The 19,480-nt window shown below is 36.5% G+C and overlaps 2 protein-coding genes across 7 annotated transcripts in view; one reads left to right on the top strand and one right to left on the bottom strand.

Annotated features, from left to right (window-relative positions):
• Window positions 1-19,480, top strand: part of LOC129238300 (uncharacterized) — a 44,413-nt gene that overhangs the window by 11,272 nt on the left and 13,661 nt on the right. The window contains exon 5 of the mRNA XM_054873343.1: window positions 897-2,240. Within this exon, the coding sequence (XP_054729318.1) occupies window positions 897-2,240 (1,344 nt within the window). The remainder of the gene's footprint in view (window positions 1-896; window positions 2,241-19,480) is intronic.
• Window positions 1-19,480, bottom strand: part of LOC129239668 (zinc finger protein 761-like) — a 31,905-nt gene that overhangs the window by 4,551 nt on the left and 7,874 nt on the right. For 4 of the 6 annotated variants that reach the window (XM_054875350.1, XM_054875353.1, XM_054875349.1 and 1 more), the window contains exon 5: window positions 18,465-18,548. In XM_054875350.1, coding sequence (XP_054731325.1) covers window positions 18,465-18,548 — 84 coding nt within the window. Of the gene's footprint in view, window positions 1-8,220; window positions 9,338-10,461; window positions 11,507-18,464; window positions 18,549-19,480 lie in introns of those variants that run through there. The other 2 variants (XM_054875351.1, XM_054875352.1) reach the window with 2 other exon arrangements.

Raw genomic sequence — 19,480 nt, forward strand, 5'->3', positions numbered from 1 at the left:
TCTGCGAGTGTCAAAAACTTTCTAATGTACTGTTATTTCATGAGTGTCCCCTTGCGGATGATATCACAGTCCTACATAGCGTTCGTTCCGATATTAGTCGGTCAAGTATTTAAGGGGGGAGATACATGTAATATGTTAGTATAGACCTTTCAGAATATGTTACCAAATTTTTTGAACATAATTTTCAGTATTTCTCATATTATAGAGCGTAAACCGTGACAACTCTATTCTTTGCCTTCGAGCGCTGGGAGGGTTATACTTCAGCGGCCGACTCTTTTACCTGTCTCTTAAATTCCGTTTCCTTTTAACCTTTCTATTGGTAAAAATGTGACTAGGCAAATGTTTCAAAATACTTTCATTAACAAATTACAAGCATTAGACATTTTCGAAGCTGCTGAAGCGTATATTAGTTCCGGCCAAAACCGGTGTTGCTCTTAGAGTCTGTGTTTCTGTTAGTTTTGTTCAGTCAAGTTTTGGACCTCATCCTGTACGTAACGATTTTGAAATCAAATAAATATAAAAATGAGTTCGTATCCTAAAGGAGATAAAGATTCATCAAAGCGGTCAGGACGCCCGTCAAAACGTAAATTTCAGGGAAATCAGTATTCTAAACGTGCTGAAGCCGATCAATCGAGTGCTAGTGCCAGAAAATTATCTAGTTCTACTAGTGAGGATATTCATTACAACAATACGCATTGTTATAAGTTTATTGAGTTTTTTACGGTGTTTACTGCGTTATCAGAACTTGTTGTGTGTCGCGAGTGTAATCAGACAGTGAAATTTGAGGAAGCTGGCAATCGCGGATTGGGTTTTAAAATTGTTTTATTATGTCGTTGCGGTCGTAGAGATATCAACTCAGGGCCATTTATTAATAATGGATTTGAAATTAACCGTAGGATTGTATTTGTCATGCGTCTTTTGGGCGTCGCCAGAGAGGGGATTAATATCTTTTGTAATTTTATGGACATGTGTGACGGCTTGAGTGAAACTGCATATAATAACATTGTTGTGCATTTACATAACGCCTCACAATCCGTGTTTCAATCGTGCTGTAAAAAAGCTGTAGAGGAAGAAAAAGTAGAAAATAGAAAACATGACAGGCCAGCTACAGATTTAAAAGTATCAGGGGATGGCTCATGGAAAAAACGTGGTTTCAAATCTTTATACGGTGTAACAACGCTCATTGGGTACTACAGTGGTAAGGTTATTGATCTAATAGTGAAATCTAGCTATTGTTTAGGGTGTACATTATGGAAAAATAGAGAAGGTACTGCAGAACATAATGAATGGTATGAAGAACACCAGCCAGACTGTCAAGAGAATCACCAAGGTTCTGCGGGGGTAATGGAAGTCGAATCGATCAAAGAAATGTTTGTGAGATCGGAAAAACTTTTTGGCGTGAAGTACGGCAATTACATAGGAGATGGAGATTCAAAGACATTTAAAGGAATTCTCGATGTAAATCCATATGGCGACGATTTTCCGGTAGTAAAAAGTGAGTGTATTGGCCACGTGCAAAAGAGGATGGGTACTCGCCTCCGAAAAGTTACGAAAGATTATAAACTCGGAGGAAAAGGCAAGTTGACGCAAGCTCTCATCAATAAATTATCAGTATACTACGGGCTTGCTATTCGTAGGAATGTAAACAACCTCGAGGATATGAAAAAGGCTGTAATGGCCACCTACTATCATATGTGCTCTACGGATTACGAACCAAAACATGAGTACTGTCCACCTGGTCCCGACAGCTGGTGCAAATGGCAAAAAGCCCAAGCTTCTAAAGAAGATTTTAAACATCCTGCACCACTACATCCAGATATCCAGAAGCATGTAGAGCCAATATTTTTAGATTTATCGCGAGATGACTTGCTTAAAAGATGTTTGGGTGGTCATACGCAAAATGCAAATGAGAGTTTCAACTCTACCGTTTGGCGTCTCGCTCCAAAACACCTACATTCGGGGTCAAAAATCATTGAAATGGTCTCATACATTGCTGCTGGATTATTCAATGAAGGATACACATCAATACTACAAATAATGAACTGCTCAGATATTATAGTAGGCCGGCAATGCAAATCATACGCCAAAAAAATGGACGAACAGAGAGTGACCCGAGAAAATCCCCGCAGCTCATTAGCCTCTAAAGAATCTCGTCAAGCACATCAACAGCAACTAATTGAACAAAATGAGTTGTACGAAGCTTCAGAAGGATTGTTATATGGCGCTGGAATTGCTGATTAGTCGGTAAGCCACTATAATCATTGAATTTTCATGCACTTAAACTTTAATGCCTTTTTCTCAAAACTACATTTTTTAAATCGGCGTACACGATAACTCAAAAAGTTATTGACCGATCTTCCTGAAATTTTGCACACATCTTTCTAATGATATTACTTTCTATGTGAACCTACAAGTTTCCAAAAATTTTTTGAGAAAATAATTTTTTTAGAGCAAAACAACATGAAAAATTAGGGCCAAAATTCATTTTATTTTTTTTAAGCATTGTATTTCGTGAATTTTTAATTTTTTTAGGTTCACCGACAAATTATGACATTAATAAACACAAAAATGTTTGTTTTTTCGTTTTCAGATCACTAGAAACGATGCTAGAATGCCCGCCGATTAAAAAGCCTCGCTCCGACCTTCATAGGAAGAATTTCACGTATACCCGCCATTTTAAATTATTATAATCAAAACATTTTTTTTGTATTATTTTAATATTTAAACAAAATACATGCCAATTTTTAAAAACATATAATGACTCTTTAATAAAAAAAATAAATCACAAACATCAAGGAAAATTTAAGCATTTACATGTATCTCCCCCCTTAATGTAGGTACTGCTATTTTCACTTTCGCAGTATTATGTAAAAATTATAGTCAAATGTTTTATTCGTTCACAACTACAACAATGGTAATCTATGCAGAGTTCAGAAATGCCTCCCAAATAACAACTAAGAAAATGTCTTCGTTCATTAAGTCTCTCGAAAGATATATGGTACGTAGGGAACTATCCTTTTCGCTCGTACGCATTTCTATTTCTAACTCTTTTAAATCACCATAGACTTCGACGTCCTGTAAATACATATTTACAAATATACAGGATGCATACGCTATTTGAGCACATGCATATATGTATGTATGTGGCAATAACTTTCAGAATCCATTATTTTTGAAATAAGACATGGAGGACCACAATTTAATTCCCGAAATGAAGAGACATGCAGTTATCGTCGCTATATGTACAAATAAAACCGAATTGAAAATATCTAATTTTCTTAAGTGCGCCCTTTCACTCGTTCATAAGGTTCGCCGTGAAATGGAAGCATCAGGAACGTTCTAACACTGTCCGATTCGCGGAATGTATTCAACAAGTACAACCGATCATTGACGAGGACCCTGCAAAATAAATAAAGGCTCTTGTGAGGGAGATTTATGTTTCTGAGAGTCTTATCCGTCGAATTGTCCATGAAGATCTCCAGTATAAATTCTACGATATGCGTAGAAGACAGTTTATGGCGGAGCAAACACGAGAACAACTTGCTACCCGATCAAAACAGCTTCTAAGCAAAATTAAACACCCTGAAGCGCCTGAGATGCTCTGACGAAAAAAATGTTGACCAAAACCAAAAGCCGACGACAGAAATGTTAATATAGATGGCTATGTTAAGTTTTTACATGCTAAGTTTTCACCCACTGTTATGGTTTTAGGTGCAGCGAGCAACAAAGGACATGCCACACCACACCTTCTTCACGCAAGGATTTCGAGTGAATTCTGCTATATACACATCGCGAGGTTCTAGAGACCGTAGTAAAAGCCAGTGTTAATAGTGTACGCGGTGACAGCCCATACATCTTTCAGCAAGACACTGCTCCTTCACATAAACTCATGGCGACACAAGTTTGGATGGCTGAAAATTTTTGGGGTATAGTTCAGCGTGAAACTAATGAATATCCTCATTCTCATTCTCTGAAGGCCGCAATTAATATCGTGATGGTCAATATGAATAAAGAGCATAAAATTGATATGATTGATATGCTAAACTACGAAATGACAATACGAAAGATATATAATATAATATTTTAACTTGTTGACCGGAATCGTTGAGGTTAATGTTTACGATTTGTATTCGTTACATTTACAATCAAACTGTAAATATATTATGGAGAAAGTCTCAGATTATAAGGGAACGTGGTAAGATCAAGTTGTTTTACATTTTTTCAGTTAGGAGGCGATGTATAAATCGTTATTCTTAAATTTTTAGAAATGGTCCATTGCGAACTTTTTGAAAAAAAAATTTTGTAATTTATCAAATGCTAGTTTTTCAGAACATAGTTCTGATTCAGATGATAGAAATATCAGACCAACAAAACGACGGAAAACCGTAATTATTGAGTGCCACTCTGAAAATAAAGATAACGGTTATGATATTGGAGAAAATTCCTCTATTTCTTCAGAAGAATGTGCCAGGTGTAACTGCTGAATGTAGTAATCCACAAAGTATTAGTGAAGTGACAAAGTTAATCATCGGTAACGACTTTTTCGATTTGCTTGCGGTGCAAACAAATCTGTATCATCAACAGACTGAAAAATTATCTGAAAGTTGTGGTAAATGTTTAAAATGGACTGACATAAAACCGTTTCTGGGAATAATAATTATAATGGGAGAAACACGAAAGACACACTGGAGGGAATGTAGGTCAACCGATCCGTTACTAGAAGCCCCTATATTTTCAAAGATTATGTCAAGAAAGTACTTCGAAGAAATATTTACGTTTCTCCATTTTAAAGACAATTTGCAAAATCCAGTTTCTAGCAACAGACTTTCACAACTGAAACCCCTTTTGGATTATTTTTTACCAAAATTTCAATCGATTTATACACCCAGACAGCAGTTGTCCCGTGATCAGGCAATGATTCCTTGGAGAAGATGTCTAAAATTCAGAACGTAAAATTCTCAAAAACTTACAAAGTATGGAATTTCAGTCAGGATGGTTAGCTAAAGCGAGACTGACTTTATATGCTACCTTAAAATTTATTCAGGTGAGGAGAAAAAATTACACGCAACAATCCTGTCAATTTTGTAGGCTTGTGTACATACTTTGGTTCGTGGTACCACATTTATGAAGATAATTACTACAATAGTGTCTACGGCTGAAATATTGTTGAAAAATAAAATAAGAATCTGTGGAACAAAAAGGGAAAATTGGGGTTACGGAAGGAAGAGGTCAATCTTCTTATTTGGAAGGGCTGGCTTGTCTGAATGGTGTCAACTATTAAAGACGCCTCCATGGCATCAATAAGGGGGAAAAAACAAGAAGACTAGTCATGATATAATTAAGCCAACTTGTGTATTAGTGTATAACAAATATATGAAAGGAGTTGACCTCTCAGATCAATATTTGCCCTTATTCAATATATTGCGATTCAATATAAAACCTGAAAATGGTATAAGAAGTGGATTTCTACCTGATTAACTGCCGATTATAAATGTGTTTAAAATTGTACCTTCCATCCACAGAATAAAAAAAGATATGAAAAATGTTTGTTAGGAGTTGCTAGAGAATGACTAAAAGACCATTCTGCTGAATGTAGTCACGTAACTGATTCGACTTATTCTGCTAGACTCTCAGCATAATCTTCGTTGCCGACTAAGCAGTAAAATAAGTGAACATAACCTGGAGAAAATAATTGCGAAAGGAGCAAAAAAGAGCCTAAATGAGGCGCAAACTTTGCTGCTCGAAAAGATTAAGCAGTGAAATCAGTGCCACGTTCCCCTAAACCAAGATGCTTGCTTCACAGCTTACCCTACTCTTAAAAAATATTAAAAAATGTACTTTAATAACATATGTGCAAATTTCCTAGTTATGTAAAAGAAAGTTTCTAATAAATAAACGCTAGATAGCCCTGTAAAATCATCGTTCCAAAAACCTCGAGAACAACAGATCTTAATCATGGGATTGCTGGGAATATTTTTAAGCGTTTGCAACGTCTTTCCTTTATCAAACAGATGAGCTTGTGCTTGGCGGAGAATTTTGTTTTTCGGATGCGAAGAAGAACAGCTAAAAATTCAGTAATTCAGTCACTCACAGCAGGAATTCAAGCCAAGGATAAATTGCATAGGGCCTTAAATAGCAGCTCGAAAACTTCATTGAATAGAAATGCGTATCTGTCAGTGGTTTTAATTTTGAAATTGATATTTTTTCAATGGTAGTGATAAAAGCCGGTCGAAAAAAATCTCAATTTCTATCAACTATCCAGCCACAAAGTGTTAAAGCCAAACGGTACTTCTGCTAGCTTAGGTCAATGCTTTATTTCGTTTATAATCACACTTTAATCAAAACAGATAAAATTGAATCTCAAAAAGTAATTCGCTGATCTACATATTTTATATACAGGGTGGCTGATGAAAGCCGCTACCAAAAAAAAATTGAATAACTTTTTTTCTTTTTAAGTTATCTGTTCCATTTTTGTTTTAATTTGCAGATTGATCTTTAAAATTTATTAAAATGGATAACTGGGACACGCAAACAAGAGTTTGGATAGTCCGCCGCTATCACGCACTGGAGTCCGTAGTTTTGGTACAGAGAGAGTACAGGCGGATGTTTGGCGGCGATCCCCCGAGCAGATGGACCATAATGAGACTGGAGAATAATTTTGCTGAGCAAGGAACAGTCGCAAGAAGGCCTTATCATCGAAACCCACCAGTTCGGACGGAGGAAATGATCGCTGCTGTAGCTGCAGCTATACAAAGCAATCCAAAGGTTTCAACAAGAAGCTTATCTGCTCAACTTGGTGTCAGCCGACAGTCTTTGCAAACAATAATGCACAAAGATTTAGAGTTATTTCCCTACAAAATTCAAATGGTTAACAAACTGAATGCAGCAGACTTGCCGATTCGCTTGGAATTTTGCCAGAAGATCCTGCAAATGGTGGAAGAAGACCAAAACATGTTAAACTGCCTTTTCATGTCTGATGAGACCCATTTCGATTTAAACGGCAATGTGAACAAACAAAATTGTCGAATATGGAGTACTTCTAACCCACAGATACTCCACGAGACGGAATTGCATCCTCTTCGCGTGACAGTGTGGTGTGCGGTTTCTTCACGCTGTATTGTCGGGCTTTATTTTTTTGAAGAAAATGGTCACACCGTTACGGTTACTGGAGACCGTTATTTGAAAATGCTGAAAGAATTTTTCTATCCAGAACTACGCCGAAAGAGAATTCCTTTCAACTCTGTGTGGTTTCAACAAGATGGGGCAACGTCTCACATAGCCCAGACTGTTATGACAGAGTTGCGACGAAAATTTCCCCATAAACTGATTTCAAGAAACTCCGAATTTCGTTGGCCCCCCAGGTCGCCTGACCTTACTGCACCTGACTTTTTCTTGTGGGGTTTATGTAAACAAGAAGTTTATAAAACAAAACCAACAAATTTGGATGAACTAAAACAATCCATTCGGGCAACAATCGCGGCTATTCCTGTCGCAACTCTCAAAGCAGCAATGAACAACTTTTTACTAAGATGCCGCACTTGTGTCAACGAGCATGGGGGGCATTTAAATTCAATTATTTTTAAAACTAGTTAAGCTACATTTAATAAAATTTAATGACCTTCAACTTGAAAAAAAAAAATAAATGAATTTCATACACTAAAAGAAAAGTTATTTGAGTTTCTTAATGTAGCAAAATTCATCAGCCACCCTGTATTATAAAATCCACACTTGGTTTAATGAGTCATACTTTTGATAAACTGTGATATATGATAACAATATTTAAATCATTCGGTTGAAACTTCTGTTTTTCCATAAACGCATTCACTTCCTTTTATTAAAATTTATTAATTTCAACCAAAAACACCGATTTGAAATAATTTTATATAGATAGTTGCTCAAAACCCTATTAATTTCAGGCCACGCACGGGATCTGGGGACTTGGCCAACATAAGATCCCGAAAACCAAGAATCTATTAAGATCCAAAAAAATTATAACCCTAGTTCTTATGCTTATGTTTTTGTGTAGTTCTGAAACTGAATGTTCTTACAGTTTTATTTCGACTCCCGGGGAACAGATGGTTTTTATGAGATGATTTTGGTGCACTCGGAGGCTTAAAATTCCTGTGCAGGGCAGACAATCGGCAGTAAAACCAAAAGACTTCTGTCAAATTCAAACAAACATAAGCGCAAAAATTCTACGACAAAACAAAAATAACGAAATAGATTTTTTCAATGTTCTTTCTTTTATTTACAAATTCATTATAATGATAATTATTTAAGACAATTCATTTTTACTTACAAGGATATAAAAATAAAGTAATACTTATTTTTATTGGAAACGAAGTAGTGCTCTTTATTCTGAATTCGTATTTGCGGCGGCGTTCGCAGACAACTTTGTACCGTGCGACTTCATGTGCCCACTAAGGCCGGCGAATTGCGCAAACCGCTTTCCGCAAAGCTTGCATAAATATTTCTTTTCGGCGCTATGGATAAGTTGATGTTGGCGCAATTGCTTATTACTTGTAAAACCTTTGTTGCATACATCGCATATTTTGTCTCGCACATTCCTGTGAACGCTCATGTGTTCGTTCAACGTTCCTGTTTCATAGAACATTTTCGAACAAAGCTTGCACTTGTGTCGAGGCCTTTTCTGGTGACGCAATGTGTGTACCAAAAGGTGAGATGATGTTCGAGATTTCTGACCACAAATGGAACAAACAAATGGCTTTTCGCCTGTGTGCGAACGCATATGGATTTTTATTTCTGTAGTTGTTGCGCAGGGCTTATTGCACACCTCACATCTGTAGGTGTAGTCATGTACGTGCCTTCGCAAATGTACTGTTAAATTGGATGCCAACTGAAAGCCATGACCGCAAACATGACATTTAAATGGCAACGAACCATCGTGAGATGCTAAATGCACTTTGTACTGACCTAAACCAGGTAACAATTTTTCACATACTGAACACTCAAAGGGGGGAACATCTACCTCGAGAAATGCAATGTAATCGTAATATGAACAGTTTGGCCGATGTCGTATTTCGTTTCTTTTGCATGTTATTTTTTCTTTCTTTTCGATAGAACACGATTTTCGCAGTCGTAAAATTACACTTTCCAATTCAAGTCGCGACAAGTGTAATGCAGTTTTGTTATTAAATTCCTCCTGTAAAGATTTTAAAGCTTCTTCACGTCTATTCCTAAACCTATACGCGATGTCCTTTTCATCCCAAAGACAAGTGTACGTCTTATAAAGTTCAGCCAAAACTATGCATTCCGAGTCAGTTAAAAATATATTTGGTGTGGTTGTCTCTTTCTGAATTGTTGACTTTAATTTAGTCTGAAAAAATAAAAACACAATATGTATTTCATTCAGTATCGAGAATGTTATCAAAAATGAAATAAAAAAACGCAAGTAGTTGCAATCTCTAAAGAAACAAAAGCTTTGGACCTTGTGACCTCTTAAAGAGAACACTTCCCTCGAGTATTGAATACGGCGGAGTAACTGTAACTGTAAACTGTAACTGCTAAAAAAGTTAATCTCTGTATCCTTGAGCAAAGTTGGCAAAGCGAATGCTGCGTTGTGCAAATTGTGCGTTTATTAAAAAGAAGCGCAGACCTATCTACTGTACCTAACTTTGAGCAAAAAGTTCGTGAGATTGGCCTAATAGTGAATAACTCGCGATAACGACAATGTGGCTACTGCGTCCAAGTGTACAACTGAGTCAAGGAATATCAACTCGCTAGCCTACGCAACAAATCAAGATTTAATACATCAAACACGTTTAGAAGCCATTGTAGACTCAGCAATTAAAGACAATCGATCGTCTGCTATTGCAATGGTGGAATAATTTAATTTCTCGTCCAAGTGGGTTTTATCAAGGGCAATCATAAAACCCAACCTAACCTAACCCCTTTGTTAACGCCCCTCAGTGTGAATTTTAAAAAACTTGCATGATTGTTGAGAAAATGTAGCTGAATACGCAATTTTTGATAAACGGTGGAGGATACTGATCCATTTGGAAAGATGCGCTTTCATCTCATTCGCTCTTTTGATGTTTCTTGTTCGATATCCATTAATGCGGTACCATCTGAATGGTAGTCTCGCACAAACAATTCGGACGTCAATTTATTTCACATAAAATAAAAAAATACAAAAAAATTACAAAGTAGTTGTTATTATAAAGCTCCAAATCGGACAAAAAGTGCGCCATTTTCCATATAACAGTAATTTTTAAAAGGAAACGAAAATTAATCGGGGGTATAGGAAGAAGGCGACCACCCTAGCCGAGTGGTTGGTGCGTGACTACCATTCGAAATTCGGAATATGTCGGTTCGAATCTGCCGTTCGGAGGGGAAAAAACACTATCGTGCATTTTAAAGCCGTCAATTTTTTGTTAATATTACCGCTTTTTTAATAATTTAAGTAACGATTTACAAAAAAAAAAAACTTACGTAGGTACATACATTGTAAAACTTATTTTAATTAGAGTCAATCTTAAATAAATTTTAAATATATTGATTTTTATTCTGAATTAACTAATTCGGAGATGTTCGCAGATAACTTTGTACCGTGCGTCTTCATATGCCCACTAAGGCCTGCAGCTTGGGCGAAACGTTTTCCACAAATTTTACACAAATATTTCTTTTCTGCGTTATGAATAAGTTTATGCTGGTGTAGATGTTTTGTACTCTTAAATCCTTTGCCGCATACATTACAAATTTTGTCTCGCACTTTTGAGTGAACTTTCATGTGTACGTTCAATGTTCCCCTTTCAAAGAAGCTTTTCGCACAAATTTTACACTTGTAACGACGTTGATTGTCGTGACGCATAGTGTGCACTAAAAGTGACGATGACGTTCGTGTCTTCTGACCACAAATATAACAAACAAACGGTTTTTCGCCTGTGTGTGAACGCATATGGACTTTCCTTTCAGTTGTCGTAGCGCATGGCTTATTACACACTTCGCAATTATAGGTGTAGTCTTGAACATGTCTTCGTAAATGGACGGTTAAATTAGCCGCCACTTGAAAGCCATGACCGCAGAGGTGACATTTAAATGGCAACGAACCATCATGAGATGCTAAATGCACTTTGTACTGACCTATCTGGTTTAGTAATTTTTCACATACTGAACACTCAAAGGGGGGAACATCTACCTCGAGAAATGCAATGTAATCGTAATATGAGCAGGTTGGTTGATATCGCAAATTGTTTCGTTTACATGTTATTTTTTGTTTCTTTTCGAATGAACAAGTTTTTCGAAGTCGTGTGATTTCACTTTCCAAATCCAGTTGTGTCAAGCTGAATCCAGATTTGGCATTAAATTCCTCCAGCATGGATTTTAGCGCTTCTTCACGCCTATTCTTGAACCTATACGCAATATCCTCTTCATTCCAAAGGCAAGGGTACGTCTTGTACATTTTAGCCAGCATTTTACATTGTGCATCATCTAAAATGATATCTGGTGTTGTTGTCACTTCTTTAGTCTTCAACTTTGATTTTGCCTGAAAAAAACCATTTTAATTGTTACTAAAATTTGCACGCCGCCCACGAATGAATAATATAATAAAAAAATAGTTTTCAATTGTGAACGTGACTGGAGTAAATTTTACCCATCATTCATCAGTCATGAAGTTTAGATTGGAATACTTCGTATAATTTAATACAGCTTCGAATTCAAATGTACGTCTAATATCGGCTGTTAAAAAAACGAACACTTCTTGGGTAAGATGATCATTTTTTGAAATGGCGGCAGCTACAGCCTAACGGTTTTGAGCGTAATTACCATTCGGTAGATCTCGGTTCGCCGCTTACTTGAAACCTCAAATTATATAAATGGTTTATTTGTAATATCGGGCCCACTTGGCAGGCAATAGCAAACCGCCGAATGCATATTTCTGCTATGGAAAAGCTTCTCATAAAAACCATCTACTGTTCCAAGGAAGCAAAAAACCGCCCAAAAAATTTAAACAGAACATTTTGATAATTTTTCATTATAAAAAAACATATAAAAATTCTGTCAAAAAATATAGGGAATTGTTCATTTAAAAAGCGCGCATTACACATATGTTTAAATTTTTTCATGGAATGTTGGTACAACTGTCGTCTGTAGTGTCGCAGAGTTTGAGCGTGATCTTTTAGCTTGTTTTTGGCATTTAATCATATCAGTCAATCGCAGGTGTGCTCTGCGATTTCCGCTATGGATAAAAATATCGAACAAAGAATTTGTCGTCTTAAATTTTGTGTTTTTAACGTGATTTCGTGCGCCGAATCATTGAAAATGTTGCAGAAAGCCTATGGCGAGTGTGCTTTATCAAAAACACGGGTCTACGGGTGGTATAAGAATTTTGCAGAGGGCCGAGAAGTTGTGGAAGATTTTCCCCGATCTGGTCGCCCATCAACGTCTTCGACGGATGAAAACGTCGACAAAGTCAAGGAAATGGTGCTGGAAAACCATCATTTAAGTTTGAGGGAGATAGCTCGTGACCTTAGCGTGTCTCACGAATCAGTTCGCAACATTTTACACCATCAATTGGGCATGGCGCGTGGTTACTCGACTCGTTCTAAGAGAGTTGAATTTCTTTAAAAAAATTCATCGGAAGTAGATGGCTGATGACATGCTTGAGCAAGTGAATTCGGACCCAACGTTTATCCAGCGCAGCATAACAGGCGATGAGACGTGGGCATATGAGTTTGACAAGCATACCAGTCAACAGGCGGCTGAATGGCTCTATCCACATGAGCCGGCACCCAAAAAACCACGTCAAGGTCGGTCAAAAGTGAAAGTTATGTTACTCGTTTTCTTTGATTATCTTGCTGTTGTGCACTCGGAATTCGCTTCAAATGGCTCTACGGTAAATAAAGAATATTATTTGGAAGTTATGTGGCGTTTGAGAGAGAATGTGCGTAGGAAACGGCCCAATTTGTGGAAAAAAACTCATGGATCTCGCACCATGATAACGCACCGTCTCAAAAGTCTCATATTGCGAAAAAACTCGACAAATATCGTCGAACAACCACCGTACTCACCGAATTTAGCCCCCTGTGACTTTTTCCTTTCCCCAAAACTTAAATTGCCTCCGTTTTGAGTCGATAGGGGCCATTAAGGAGAATTCCCTGAAGAAGCTGAAGAAGATCTCCTCAAACGCCTTCGAAAGGTGTTTTGATAACTGGACTAATCGTTGGCATATCGTCGAATGGAGCCTATTTTGGACGCGACAAAATAAATTTTGATGATTAAACATTTATTTTGCGTTTTATTGAACAATTTCCGGTACTTTTTTGACAGAATGTACTTTATTTTTTAGCTTACATATCAGCAAGAGCGCAAGGCATTTTTAAATCAAATTAATTCTCTACCTGTACAAAACTTGGTTTGGAAAACTTCGATATATAAAAATTTAGTCGTTTTTACGCATGTTTGCGAGAGTAGCCGGCCGGTTTAGTTCGAACTGTTAGACGAATGTTCTGTTCTGGAAAGCGTATGTTCGAATCTCCGTGCATAAAACACCAAAATAGAAACAGTTTTTTCTAAAAGTGCTCGCCCCTCTGCAGCGATAGCAAGCCTCCGAGTGTATTTCTGCCGTTCGGAGTCGGCTTAAAACTGTAGGTTCCTCCATTTGTGGCACAACAAGAAGACGCACGCCACAAAAGAGGAGGAGGAGCCCGGCCGAACACCTCAAAGAAGTGTACACGCCAGTTATATATTTTTTTATTTTTAAGAGGATAAATTCGCCTTCAAACTGGTTTCGAAGGTTCTTCTAAGCCCATGTGATAAAATTTAAAACTTGTTACTGATCTCATAAAATTGCTATTTTTGGTATGTAAATTTTATTCTTGAATTGAATTCCAAATATTTCATAAAAAAATCTCCATACTCAAAAAATTCCGTATAATGTAAAAATAAATTTTATAATAAAAAATGGTAATAATGAAACTACTTTCTTTTTTCATCACGGTTGTAAGAAATATACTAGTATTTCGAGATATATAGTATTGCCCTCAATCTGGGGTAAACTTTTTTTATTTCTCCACGTAATCTCCTTTTAGGCTTATATACTTCGTCCAATGCTGTTCAAGTTTGTCCAAGTCTGAAAAATAGGCGTTAATTTCTGCAATCACCTTCTCGTTTGAAAACGCGAATGTATGAATAAAATATTTTTCCCACCAGCCATTTCTTCAAATTGAGGAACAAATACATAGTAGTCCGAGGGAGCAAAGTCTGTAGAATAGAAGCGATGTGAAACGAGTTGAAACCCTATTTCCATTAATTTTGCGACCACAACTGCTGAGGCGTGAGCTGGTGCATTGTCGTAATAGAAAAGGAAAATCACTCGATCCCTTCGACTCCAACGAATGCCAAACACAAAGAAATAGACTAATCTAGCAGAAACTTGATGTGTGTTCCTCCAAGAGATGCTACTAACTAAACATAACACTGTATGCGCCAATAGTGGCATATCTCTGAATTTACACAGACTTCTTCAAAGATTATCGGCTGCAGACTTAAACTATGTATAGGGTGATCGAAATAGTAATATATTACTGTAAATTAAATTAAATTAATGAAAAAAGAAGGCAGTAAAAAATAAAAAACCTTCCGTTATCTTCCTCTGCGATCGTAAACCACTTTATATATGAAAATCATATTTTATAAACACTTTTTGTCAATTTTCAATGAATTTCTATATATATACATATTTTCCGATTATTACTTAGCACTTTTCTTGTTTTCATTCTTTGTAACATTTCACAACAACAAACTTGGTGTCAAAAGCGCGACTGTTTTCTTTCTAATCTGAATACGTGATCTTATTCAATTGGTTTATATCTGAAAACCACTGGCAGAAGTGAAAACTTAAGCTACCAAATAAGAGCAAATTATCAAATTGTAATTTTGTAGTTTCGGCTTAATTCCCGTAAATACACCACAAGAACAGCGTTTGAAGAGTTTGAAAATTTGTTGAATAGGCAGTTGTGTGTGGCTGTCTTAAGTCTTGCCTACTTAAGTCTTTCGATAGTTTGCAGTTTTATATTAACGGATGTAGAAGTCAGGTTCACTTAACCGGCGATGAAAGAGTGTTCACAATAAATATTTTTCTCTGAAGTACAATAATAAATCCTCACCACCTTGAGTGAAAACCATAAAGTAACCTTAATTTGGGTCCCGGGACACCGGTACATAGAAGGTAACGAAAAAGCTAATGAACTGGCAAGAGGGGGATCTGCCATGAATAGCGTTCTTGCAGTACCGGTATTCACACCATTAGGTGCGGTCAAGAATGCAATTTCCCTAAAATACCTCCGAATCGCGAATCGAGAGTCTCGAGCAACTGTCTGGCTTAGACGTCAACAACCTAATAAGGTTCCTAAACCGCACAGACTGAATATAGTCTTGCTGTAAATAACTGTTACAACAAGTTGGTAACGAGGATGTGGCAACAAAATGGTGCGGAAGCGCTAGTCGGATTCTGGATGAATCACCACTCTAACCAATCAACAATAATAAATGCAACGCGCTAAATGTATGCAACTTAGGTCCATCATTTCTAAATGCAGTTCGAATTTTTGATTCACCAATGTACGGTGCTTGATCAATGCACATCCTAACTGGGTCCGAGCGATACTTTTTCCATTCATATACCCTCAATGGAAGAGTCAGCGGGGAGCAGTATTTGGAGACAGGGTATAGCAAACATGTTTACGAATGGCTCGAATTTGAACGGAAGGGTTGGTGGAGTAGTAATCCGAGAGGAGCTTTCCATCAAGCTACCACTTTGTTTTCCAAGTGGAGGTAGCTATAATCAAAGAAGCAATGGATGGGTCGCTCACTTCTGTAACTACTGTAAAGTAGGTAAATATTTACTCCGACAACCAAGTGGCAATTACGGACATAGGCTTGTTGTTGGTGCGTTTGAAATTATTCGAAGAATACTTGACTTTTCTGTAATCGAGCATAGGAATGCCTCGATATTGGGCTCATTTGGGGCTGATGAGTTAATTAGACAGTGGACTCCCGCGACGGTTTCCCCGTCGCTGAGGGCGAGGATTTGGGGTTGCTTGAGAACCTCTGGTCTGCTCCTTTATGTGGTGAAGTCCTTTTGGCTACAGGTATATCGTGGAAAATTTCTGCAGTTAATATTGTCCTATCGCTTAAAATTTCGTTACTTGTGGACGTACACCCACAAACTGTCAGAAATTGTCTGCACAGTAACGAATACAGAGCGTACACTCCTATAAAAGGTCCCTTTCTTTCAAGGATTGATGTGAGTAAAAGGTTGCACTATGCTAAGAATACGTTAGCAATCTAAACGAATTTTGGAGCAGCGTTATTTTCACCGACGAGTCGAAATTCAACATATTTGAGTCCAATAGCCGCAGTTTTGTTTGGACAGCGCTCAAGCCGTCTAATGTATGATAGTTGGTACTGTGAAACATGGTGGCGGTCATGTTATGATTTGGGAAGTAATGACGGCAAATTGAGCGGACTCCTTTGGTTTTGTTGAAGACACTACGACTAATAAAATAAATTATATAGAAATGTTGAAGGAGGAAATTCCCAAAACTGTCGAAAAATTACAGTTCATATACATGCACAACCACGACCCCAAGCATACCGCGCTGATTATAAGGGAATGGTTGTTTTACAATGTAAAAAAAGTTTTACAATTGAGCGCTTGTGGACCCACATTGAAAGAGAATTGCGCAAACGCAAGATTAGTGGTAAAAATTTCCTTAAATCACCCATTGAAGATATATTGGCAAATATTCCAAGAGATGTCACCAAAACTCTAGTAGGCTTCGCGCAACGACGTTTACAAGCAGTAATTAGTGCAAAAGGATGGGAGGTAAGTAGGGTGGCTATCGCAATGGCACACTGAAACCAGTCGTAGATCCATTGTGATACCACTGGAACTTATCCTTACACTATGGGTTCCTTTTTAAACCATTCTGTAGCTTTTATAAACGAGCAAAGATTCGTTAGTTTTAGAGTGCTATATCCGCTACATCTCTTAAGAATGCAGTACCAAGAATTAATAACACTCACATAGGAGGTGTCTGATGGTTTCCTCTTCTTCTGTGTTATTAATTTCGTTTTTTATAATAAAATACTGAATTCAATACTTTATATATTGGATTTTGCCTTTTGAAAATTGGTTGAACCGTTCCCAAGTTATAAAATATTGAAGTCAGAACGACCAAGTGTCCCAGATTATTTTTGGTTCGCTGTATATAGCATCAGCATTTAATTGTGTGCCTTGCATTTGCCATGAAACTTTATTTCGAAAGGGTGTGTTTGCTTAAGGGGTTAGGGGTAGTCAGAATTTTCAAAAAATTGGATTTTTTTGCATTTTCTAATATCTTAAAAATATTGTGTGAAAATTTGAAGTGAATTCGACAAATACTTTTCGAGTTATTCAACAATTAACAAATGGCGCTCGGGCGCTCTGGAGCGTTCCTAGGAGCAAGTACCTAGCAGCAGTTGCAAGCAACCGCCGTATGAAAGTGGCAGATAAGCGCGCTAACGATAACACTCGAAAAGGTAGAATGCTACGTAGGCAACAGCAAATCGATAACTTGGAAGCTGCTATGACGGCTGAATAACTATTATATGACCCAGGAATAGATGACACAGTGTAAGTAATTAAATAATTTGTATAACTCGAACATAAATCGATAGCAAAATTGTAAATGCGTTTTTCTCAAAACTTTGTTTTTTGAACTTAAAAACCGCTTGGTAGATGTCAATAAAATTTTTACTGCTTTTGAAAAACATAAAAAAATCGTACCTGATCGAAGGATCTTTTTTTTCAAAAATTTCGATTTTTTAAACAATTAATTAATTGTCGGGTTTTTTCATGAAAATCTGAAATATATTTCCTGAATCCGGTATATTGTTAATTTTGAAAAAAAAGCTTCGGTCAGGCACAAGATTATCTATTAATAAAACTAATTTCTCTTGGCCGATTGTGTTAAATGAATCTCCAAGGACTTGTGATTATCACCGCAAGGGAATTCTGGAGAAACGGGCTCCACACAAATATCGATAACTTTTACAATTATTAATTATTATTATTTTTTTTTTTTTTTGAAGTTTTGCTAAAGTCAAGGCGAAACATGATGTATTAATGCTATGTTTTCATTTTTGTAAAATAAAGCAATTGACTAGCAAAAAAAAAAATTGAAAATCATCATTTTTTCGCGCTTCTGACTAAATCTAACCCTTAATATTTTGAATATATCTCTCCAATCATTGATCGTTTTAAGTTGGTCTTTATAATCGTGTACAGTTGTCGTAGCCGTGCATTCTCGTGTGTGGGTTGAACTTCTGATTTTGAAACATGAAACAATTTTTTTAATTACTCGGGGCAGCCGACTACTTTTGAAATAATAATTTTTTTAAGCCCTTTAATGGAAGTCCATATGACCAATTTCTTATATAATACATATTCGTAAACTCACCTGTGAATCTATTTTTGAGACACCATCGATCTCATCATCTTTTTGCATATAAGCCTCATCAGAATCCTCATAATTATTGGTGTCCTGTAAATATACGTAAGCAGACATGTATGAGTTGAAAGTATTTTATTTTTATTAATTAGCATATGTAGTATTAATAAATCCCTCAAACGTGTAAATCTTTGCGATCGAGAAATTAATAGTAAATACATTTTTTTTAATAAAATTATAGACGTATGACGTTAAAAATTCTTCCGAATTAAATTAGCTTTTAGACAGAAAAAAGAAAAAGTCTCAGGGCGCTCATATCGGTTAAAGCCAAAAAGAAAACAATGGTATAACATTTATTCATTGAAAAAAGTAAAAATAATTGAAATTTTCAAATGAAAACATACTCATTACACTGTGTGACAAAAAAAAATTAAATATACTTTTATGGAGACCTAGCGCAACTTGTGGCTATAGAAAAACTAAACAAAATGGTATAGGAGAAATTTCCAATACACCCCCAAAATCTCATTTTATGGCCATAAAACCGTTTTTCAGTAGGTTGACGTGAACAATCACTCCTAACTTCGCCAATTTCCATCCGATTTCGAATTTGCTTTTTTAGTTCGAAAGAACAAAAACCAACCTTTTTGACAGTGTGTTGACAATTTTTCTGAAATGACAACTGACGAGACTGTAGACGGAAGTATTTGGAATTTTTTTATTTTTTCTCTATTTTTTCGACTTTGACATAATTTTTTCGATATTATCCGATATTGAGGATTTTTTTTAGTACACTACTGTTATAGTAAATTTAATTTTGCGTCGAATGAGCTATATTTGACTGTAAATGAATTAAAATTAATAGAGTTGTGTGGGTTTTAAGATTTTTTCTTTTTTTTTACTACGAGATTTGGTATGCGTTTCGAAGCATGAAAATGATAACAAGTGTCATTATAAACCCATAATATTTATTGGAGTATTGTGCAGTGCAGCATTGTACGGTATGGTACGGTGCGGTACGGTGC

This window comes from Anastrepha obliqua, chromosome 2, assembly GCF_027943255.1.
Source record: "Anastrepha obliqua isolate idAnaObli1 chromosome 2, idAnaObli1_1.0, whole genome shotgun sequence".
Lineage (NCBI taxonomy): Eukaryota > Metazoa > Arthropoda > Insecta > Diptera > Tephritidae > Anastrepha > Anastrepha obliqua.